A 10000-nucleotide genomic window follows, 5' to 3' on the forward strand; every position below is an offset into this window, starting at 1 on the left:
ACGACAGAAAATGATCTTTCCACCGCAAGAACACCGAACACGCACTCAAAATTTTTCGCGGGCTTTCCCCCTGGCAGGAGACGACGCCATATTTCGCGGCCTTATTTGGCGGGGACGGAATCATCAAGGAGCTGCATGCAAATTAGATTCGCTTGTCGTTGGTTGGAGTTTTCGTTTTTTTTTTTTCTTTCTTCTTGTTCTTTCTTGTTTTAGTGGTTATCTGTTTTATGTCTGTGCCTGTTTGTCTGTTTGTCTCTCTCTTATATTTTCTTTCTCCATTTCTCGTTCTCTCTCCCGTCCATCCCTCTTTTTTTTCTTTCTTTTCTCTCTCCCCTATTGTATCTATCTATCTATCTATATTTTGCCTTAGTCACATGTTCTTGCACGTGGCGTTCCATCTGAATGATTTCAAGACAGAAGCTGAATCTCCATTTGTTTTATTTGTTCGAGTGCCCAGCGTGTTTATCGCTGTTGTTGTTTTTTTCTTTAATATTTGGTTGCTTTATATATTTTTTACTTGTATTTCTTTGTTTTGTTTCCCTTGTAGTTTTTGTTTGTTTGTTTGTTTTTTACTTCGTATTGTGTTATTTTTTCTCCTTTTGATTTGTTTGATTGTTATCATTACCATTATTTTCATTAATACCATCATTCTTATCTTTCTTACCCTTATTCTTAACATTTTTATTATTATCACCATTATCATTATTCTATTTCCCCTCCGCCGCTCCCTCCCAACACTCCTCCTTCACCCTCGAACGCAGGTCAGACTCAGGACTCAAGTTCAAGGCTGTGACGCGAAAGGGGAAGGGGGGGGGGAGGGCAGAGAAGGGAAGGGAAGGGGGGGAGGGCAGAGAAGGGAAGGGGAGGAGGAGAGAAGGGAAGGGGAGGAGAGGAGAGAGGGGATTGGTAGAAGAGAATGAAAGGGGAGAGAAGGGAAGGGAAGGGGAGGAGAGAGGAGGAAGGGGAGAGGAGAATGAAAGGGGAGAGAAGGGAAGGGGAGGAGGAGAGAGGGGAAGGGGAGGAAAGGAGAGAGGGGAATGGTAGAAGAGAATGAAAGGGGAGAGAAGGGAAGAGGAGGAGAGGAGAGGAGAGGAGAGAAGGGAAGAGGAGGAGAGGAGAGGAGGGAAGGGGAGGAGAGAGGAGGAAGGGGAGGTAAATGAATGGGGAAAGAAGGGAAGATGAGGAGATGAGAAGGGAAGGAAAAAGAGAGGAGAGAGGGAGAGAGGGAGGACATGGAGAGAAGGGAGACGGGGGGAAAAGGAAAGGGGTAGAAAGAGGGAGAGAAGGGAAGGGGAAGGAGAGAAAAAAGGGAGAGAGGGGAAAGGAGGACAAAAAGAGAGAGAGGGAGAGATGAAAGATAAGAAGAGAGGGGGAAAGAATGAGTAAGAAAAAAATAATAAAAGAGAAATAAAGATACACACAGCAACAGCGGCATAAAAGAGGGGAGGAGGAGGGGGTGAGAGCCTAGACGGAACGGCGGGCGCGGGGGAAAGCCACCCCGCGCCGTTCGCCCGACCGTCCGGCCTCCCTCTGCGTCGCCGGCCTGACCTTGAACGTGAAGTCGTATTTTGACGTGACCTTCGATGCCACACAAGATCCGGCTTTTTTATCTTCTTTTTCTTCTTTTTTTTCTCTTTTCTTTTATTCTTCTTTTTTTCTCTTTTCTTTTCTTCTTCTTCCTCTTCTTCTTCGTCTTTCTTTTCTTTTCTTTCACTCATCATCTTTTTTTTTTTTTCTTTTTCTTCTTCTATATTCCTCTTCTTCCTCTTCTCTTCTCTTCTTTTTTGTTATTATTCAGTTAACTTTGTTATTGTCTGTTCTGTGACATGGGTCGGTTCGGTTTTATTAATGTTATTCATATCATCAATCAGATAAAAAAAGATCTCATTATTGTTTATTACCTTATCTGTTATTATGATGTGTTTGTTATGCGACACTAATGCATTATTAATATCAGTTTTTTTTCCATTGGTTTGATAATGTTTTTTTTTATTCATAATTCTGTCAGTACTCCCTTCTCTCCCTTCTCTCTCTCTCACTCTCTCACTCTCTCTCTCACTCTCTCTCTCCTTCTCTCTCCCTCTCCCTCTCCCTCTCCCTCTCCCTCTCCTCTCTCCCTCTCCCTCTCCCTCTCCCTCTTCCTCTTCCTCTCTCTCTCTCTCTCTCTCTCTCTCTCTCTCTCTGTCTCTCTCTCTCTCTCTCTCTCTCTCTCTCTCTCTCTCTCTCTCTCTCCTCTCCCTCTCCCTCTCCCTCTCCCTCTCCCTCTCCCTCTCTCTCTCCCTCTCTCCCTTCCTCCCTCCCTCTCCCTCTGTCTCTCTCTCGCTGTTCCCCCTCAGCGAGCCTTTCCCTCATCTCAGTTCGCGTGACTTCCTCCCTCCCTGACGAGCTTCTCCAAACCCCAAAGATATTGATGGGGAATTTATACGCAAGACATCCTAATTACGGTTCGACGCGCCGATTTAATGACCTCATTTGCATAATCAATCTTCTCCTTCTGCGTGGGACGTCTCCGAATCACGGATGATGACGTAAAGTACAATTGAAAGGGAGGTTGTTTGAGAAAATTAAGTCGTCGGGTTTTTAATGTGAAGTGAATTATTATATTTTTCATTTGCAGATTTGGGGCGTTCATGTGCAAATAATGGACGGTAAAACACCAGTATATGTTAACATTACACATTCCCTCAGACTAATATAATACCTACACACTCAAACACACGCGCGCACGCATAAAAGCGTGCAAGCACACCTACACACACACACACACACACACACACACACACACACACACACACACACATACGCACACACACACACACACACACACACATGCGCACACACACACACACAAACACTCATACACACATACGAATCTTTTTTTTTTCTTACAAATTTTACATAATTGTGAGAAAAAAACTACCTACCGAAAGATCTTCAACAAAAAGAAAAAAGGGAAAAAAAAGAAAAACAAAAGACGAAAAGCGTCGCATTCCAGAAAATTCCGCGCACGAGCCTAAAGTCTTTGTTCCACCCCCCCCACCCCCCCCATGCCTGCCCATCGTCCGTTGCCTTTCAGTTTTGACAGACGAGTTATTTAAGACCTCCACGATAAGCATAATTACCTTCAAGCGAAACCTGTCGACCTTCCTTCAAAAAAGAAAAAAAAAAAAAAAAAGCAAAAATACGTATAAATCTCGGGGAATCATTTGTCAAAAATCAGATTTTTTGGGAGGAGGAAAGAGTTACGCAAAAAAGAGACAGAAACAAGCAGAGAAAAGATTACGAGATTAACTTGTTTTAAGATTACGATGACTAGATTTAAAAAAATGGAATTTCGCTTAATCGCGGAAACCTACAAGCCTAAAATTAATGCCCATAAAAACCCATGCATTTATTTCATTGTCTTTTTCTATCTCAAAAAAATGTGACAAGAAACCGATAAGAAAAAAAATAACTAGTGGATCTTTTTTTCATTTTTTTTCACGAAGTTATAAATTTCCCAAGGGTTTTGAATCGCGGACGCCCACGAGCCTAAAATTAATGTCCATGAAAGGCCGTGTAATGTCTTCTCTCTCGAACTCAAGACAATGGATCTGTTTGCTTAAGGGAAGAGATGTGAGGAAACGACAAATATTTCTTGCTTCAAGAAGGTAATTTGTCTGGAACAACATGTGATAAGGAATAATATTATGAAAAGTATTTTACAAATTTCGTTGGGTAAAGCGCCGACATAAATGGCTCTGTCTTCATAGACAGAAACACATATGTGTGTGTGTGTGTGTGTGTGTGTATTTATAAACATATATATATATACATATGTACACATATATACATATATATACATACATAACATATGTCATATATATACATATGTACACATATATACATATATATACATACATAACATATGTCATATATATAGATACATATATATATGACAAATACATACATATATTCACATATATATACATATATACATATATGCATCACACATATATATAATATATATACACATACATATATACATCCCACAAACATCCATAAAACAATATAAATGAATATATACTGTATATATATTTATATACACAGACATACGTATCCCTCTCCTCCCAACTCACCCGAGGAATCCCAGCTGGCGACACACCAGCTGCCCGAGGGTATGCGACCACCCGCGGGCGTCGACGAAGGCCCACGAGTTGGCATACTTGACCTGCAGCTGCCCAGTCCAGGGTCCGCGCCCGTTGCCCAGCCGGAGCTTCTGGCCCGAATCTGGGGCACCCGATCGCACGCCTGGGGGGGAGAGAGGGGGAGGGGGGTCGTTAGGATTGGTGGTGATTGGGTGATTGGGTGAATGGCGGTTGGGTTAGTTGAGTGGTTGGGTGGTTGTGTGGTTAAGCGATTGGTTAGGTGAGTGATTGGGTGATTGGTTGTTTGGGTGGTTGAGGGGTTAGCTGATTGGGTGGTTGGGTGACTGTGCTGATTGGTTAAATGATCAGTTGACTGGATGACTAGCTGAGTGGTTGACTGGATGACTGAGAGATTCGGTTGTTTACGTGATTGGCTGAATGAGAGATTAGCTGACTGCGTAATTAAATCAAAATATTCACGTAACCATAAACATTAATATCAATCTTCAATAATATACAATATCCAAGAATTATCCGAAATGGTTGAAATTAATACTGGTTGGTATTTTTGAAGGAAGGGGAATTGGCAAGTGCAACGTTGCAGGGGATATAAGCAAGCTATTAAGAATCCCATTGGTTGATTGGTTAGAGTCACTCAACCAAGTGAAGGAATGTAAACAAGCAATTATGAATTCTATTGGTTGATTGGTTAAAGTCACTCAACCAAGTGAAGTTGCCAAGGAATCAAATACGGCGCTGAGTGATTCTGATAAAAATTGTCAGCTGAGATGAATCGGTAAAAGTGATTGAGCTGCGAGTACGAGAGGGACCAAGAGCATCATGGGTTGGATGTGATGGGTAAACCAGTTAAGATTGAATTGATAAAAGTAATAAAAATAATTATTTCGCTGATCAAAACACACACACACACACATGTATATATATATATATATATATATACACACGCATATATATATATATATATACATATATAGACATATATATGAATATAAATACACACACACATACACACACACATACACACACACACACACACACACACACACACACACATATATATATATATATATATATATATACACACACACATATATATGTTTATGTGTTCATCCACATATCCCTATTAACATTCCATCCGTAATATAACAATCTATATAAATGTGTATGCATGCGAACGCGAACGTGTGTGAGAGACAACAGATACAGTATCAAAATCTCCAACGCACGTACTTCTTAAATGATGCAGAAATGAATATGCAATGAGGCGGATAAAAGGCGGAAATGAGGAAGGTGAAGAGGAAGTTGAAAATGAGTTTTAAAAAATTGAATAAATGAATGCATAATAGATAAATGCATGAATAAAATAAATAGAAAGATAAATAGATAGAAGACAAAGATGTATTTTAAGATGGTTTAGTTTTAGGAAAAATATATACTCTTTATCTCTACGAAAATATCTCTGATACAGATAAAGCCAAATAAAACAAATCAATTCCACATTAATCCCATTTATACACACCACGAACAACAAAACAAATCCTAACCTTAATCTATTTCAATAAAAATTATTCTCCCTTTCAACAAAAGACCGCTCATACAACCAACAACAAAAATTACGTAAACACATTCTCCATTCTCACTCAGCGACAATTACCCATTAGCACATTCACACAAACACAAATGAATCACATACAAAAGGAAATAGTCAATAACCTCCCGCTATGTCCAAACCACGAAAATGCACAGAAAAAATCACATAAAAAAATCATATATTCTTTTCCTCGCGAAGCTGTTTGGTTCGACGCCAAGAGGAAGGCGAACTGGAGGTCAGGACAGGACAGTCACCCTCGCTAATGATGGAGGGAGAGGGAGAGGCAGAGAGAGAGAGAGAAAGAGAGAGAGAGAGAAAGAGAAAAAGAAAGAGAGAGAGAGAGGGAGGGAGGGAGGGAGAGAGAGACAGGGAGAGAGGGAGAGGGAGACAGGGAGACAGGGAGAGAGGGAGAGAGAGAGAGAGAGAGAGAGAGAGAGAGAGAGAGAGAGAGAGAGAGAGAGAGAGAGAGAGAGAGAGAGAGAGAGAGAAATAATGCATTTAGAGAGAGTGGGAAAGGTAGAGATATAAATGGATAGAGACAATGTTTGATGAATTAATTAATATATAGACAGATAAATTGATTAATTGCTTGATTGAAAGGCAAAACAGATAGGTGGATAGATAGAGATAGACAGATAGATAGAGTGAGAGAAGGGGAGAGGCAGAGGAAGGAGGGAGGGAGGGAGGGAGGGAGGGAGGGAGGGAGGGAGGGAGCGAGGGAGGGAGGGAGGGAGGGAGGGAGGGAGGGAGGGAGAGAGAGTGAGAGGCAGGGAGAGAGAGAGAGAGAGAGAGAGAGAGAGAGAGAGAGAGAGAGAGAGAGAGAGAGAGAGAGAGAGAGAGAGAGACAGAAAGATAAGCAAGCTGATAAAAAAAAAAATAATAGCTATTCCGTTAATTGACGAGATTACAGTAACAACAATACAAGCATTCGGACAACGCAACGTAATTTTCGTCCGAATGTCTGTCTTTTGACTCGGATGATTGTGAAACAGCCAAGAAATCACAGGTTATCCCCACCTAAGGAGAATCAATTCGAAGGATCCGAAAATCCTTTTTTTTCGCTCTCAAGTATCCTGTTGACCTTTGTATCCTATGCCCCCCCCCCCAAAAAAAAAAAAGCCTGCTGCATAGAAAAGACGCTTTTGAAACCTCTTTTTTTCCCGCGGGTCGTAGTTTTGGCGCGAAAATTAAGGCGCCTTTAGGTGGATACGAGCTTAAAAATGTAAAACGAAATACATAAATGGCATGAATAAAATCATCGAAAAGATGAAAGCGATAATACAAAATAATAATGATGATGGTAATAACAAAGTGAAGAATATAAAATACTGGTAAAATTTTGAAATAGATATATGTTAGCAATATGAAATGTGCAACGAAATAATAACAATAAACCGTTATTAAAGATAAACCGTAGATTATCAACAGTTAATGCCAAATCAACTGTAATAAAGATTTAAAAAAAAAAAAAAAACTTATAAATACCATCTACGAAGACGAAAAAAAAAGAGATAAGAGACATAAACAACAGATTATCTATGATCTATACCATCAACAGAAATAATTAATCTAGCGATACTAAATACCAGCCAGGTATGAGCCCTTCCCTAAAAGCTTCGCCAGAAAAACCAGGTACTCGCTCCAGGTAAGTCCGTGACGTCATCAACCGTGACTGGGGGCGGGGAAGGGGGAGTCGGGGGGGTGGGGGAGATGGGAGGGACAAGTGAAGGTTTAAAAGCGAAGAAAAAAGGGAGAAGAAGAAAGAGAGAGTGACGAAAGAACTGGAAAACGAAGGAGAGATAATAAACTTTTAAAACGTTGGTTAAAATAAAGGAGAAAAAGAGAAAAATATCAAGAGGCTTCAATAATCAGCAAATATAAAACAAATAATAATTCCCTCCTTCCTTTCTCCGACTTCATACGAACCTAAAAACAAAGAGGATAGGATAAAGACTGGAAAAAGGATTAAGGATAAAAATCCAAGGCTAGGATGATGCCATAGGGTAAATAAAAGAGGTAAATAAGTACCTAGTCGCCATAAAATAAGGTATACGGCTTTGTACTTCAGGTTAGGTTAGGGGGCGGAGGGTGGGCGTGATAACAGGCTTTGCATATCATTAGGACATTCCCTTTGCCTTTTGCCTTAGTGTTTATTATCTTTTGTCTCTTTCTCAAAGCTCTTGTATACGTTGAGATGTTATTTTTCGCTCAAATGTTGAAATTGTTATGTACATTATTAGGTTTGTTGTCTTTTACTTCCTGGTTAGTGTTATATATTTTACTCTAATGATATATATATATGAATCATAATGTATTTTTTTACTGCCCTTGGTCTTCTGTATACGCAACGTTATCCTTAATCTTATCGCAATTTTAAAAGTAGTTTATGCGTCATATTTTCCGTTTTGTTGTTTTCTTTAAAAATATAAATAAATAAAAAAAAAAAATTCTTCCTTTGCCTCACACAGGTCATCGAGTTCCCTTGCGCTTCCAGACCCTCATTTGTTTTATTTTCCTCAAAAAATGAATAATGAGGATCCCAGGCTTAACTATCTCGCTGAAATAAGATGTCATTTCCGTTGGGGATATGCATTATATACAGATTTTTTTTCCTCAAAACAGTGGTTCTAGAATATGCTTCAGATATGTAATATTTGGTCACATTAGAACTCCGGTCACAGATTTAAAACAATTATAAATAAACATAAATCTGTCGTAGCTTTCATACAAATCCCGCTAAACTATCTACAACAACCGAAAATATATATATGCAGTTTCCAAAGAAGAGCAAACAACATATTTGTTCGCGCTAATCTACAACAAACCAGAATGTAATCTACTTCGATAGAAAAGCAAACTACACTCTGCAACAACCAAAACTGCAAACAACTTCCAGAGAAGAGCAAACAATACATTTTTCGCGCTTAACAATTTACATCAAACAGAAATATAAACAAATTCTTAAACTTCGCAATATACAAACTGCAACAACCAGAGGAGCAAATAACACATTTCTTCGCTGTATACAGTCTACAACAACAACCAGACATACAAACAACATCAATAAAAAAACAACCCATAATTACGCGCCACTCGTACAACTAAAAATGTAAACAACTTCCGTAACTTCGCTTAAACAATCTACAACGGCCACCAGAAACACAAACACCATGCATAAGGAAGACAACCAACCCATTTTTTTGCGCTACACAATCTCCTACAACCAAAATCAAACAAACAAATTCCACAACTTCACAGTAAACCATCCAGTAAACAGCTTCCATAGGAGCCCCGAACAGCATATTTCTTTTTCGCGCCGCTTCGCCCAATGACCTTGAGAAGCAGTATGCTGTGTTTACCCCCGTGCATATGGTACGTGGTCTGAGAGTAAATTGTGTCTCTTGGTGTAGCTGCCCATAACCCTTGCGCAGATTTTGGTGACTCAACACATTGTTTTTGTTTGTTGTGGTGATGTTAGAACAAGATATTCACGTTGCTCGATTCCGACATATTTCGGTGACTTGACTGAAAAGACGCTTTTTTCCCCTCTCTCTCTCTCTCCCTATATAAGAGAATAATTTGGAGCTGTTGCGAGTTAGTCCTTGTCACTGTCCTCCGGGAGATCAGTGAACCTCCGCTTTCCCGCGACTGCACAAAGGAATCCGGATAAAATGTATTCATGTCAAGGTATATCTGTCGAAAATTATGAGGTCGAGCTGTGACGGACGGAGAACAGAGTGATATTAAGATAACAGATTTTTATTATCACGCGTTTTCCATTGAATTACAAAAAAGGTCAGCGGTGGATTTTTAACAGGTTCGCTATTTTCTTTTACTTCTTCCTTGTGTTTTCACTTTTTCTTATTATTTCCATATCTTTTTCTACTTTTTCCTCCCTTTCTTTCGCAGGAACAACAACCTACTCCGCAGCGAGAATAATTTTAACGACGACCTGCAGAAGGGGACGCGAGCGACGTTGCAGAGCGTCCTGCGCCAGACGGAAGAGCCTCAGGACCAGCATACCGTGGACGCCCGCGAGCCACATGGCCAGCAGCAGGGACATGGGCAACATAAACGTGACGCTCGTGAAAAGCAGCCACCACATGAGGGAGAGCGCCAGGTACAGGAGGCTCGTCGAATCCATGGGGATTAAGAGGTCGCGTTGTCTCTGCTGGGCGCCGCTGACACACGAAAAATGCGAGAGGGATCACAGTTATAAGGCGGGGATGACCTGGGAGCGAGGACTAGGACCCGCCCTGCT

General features: G+C 40.4%; 1 protein-coding gene across 5 annotated transcripts in view; it reads right to left on the reverse strand.

The window, feature by feature from the left end:
• Nucleotides 1-10000, reverse strand: part of LOC125042532 — a 140581-nt gene that overhangs the window by 62068 nt on the left and 68513 nt on the right. For all 5 annotated transcript variants that reach the window (XM_047638199.1, XM_047638194.1, XM_047638197.1 and 2 more), the window contains exon 4: nucleotides 4119-4290. In XM_047638199.1, the coding sequence (XP_047494155.1) occupies nucleotides 4119-4290 (172 nt within the window). The remainder of the gene's footprint in view (nucleotides 1-4118; nucleotides 4291-10000) is intronic.

This window comes from Penaeus chinensis, chromosome 32 (genome assembly GCF_019202785.1).
Source record: "Penaeus chinensis breed Huanghai No. 1 chromosome 32, ASM1920278v2, whole genome shotgun sequence".
Lineage (NCBI taxonomy): Eukaryota > Metazoa > Arthropoda > Malacostraca > Decapoda > Penaeidae > Penaeus > Penaeus chinensis.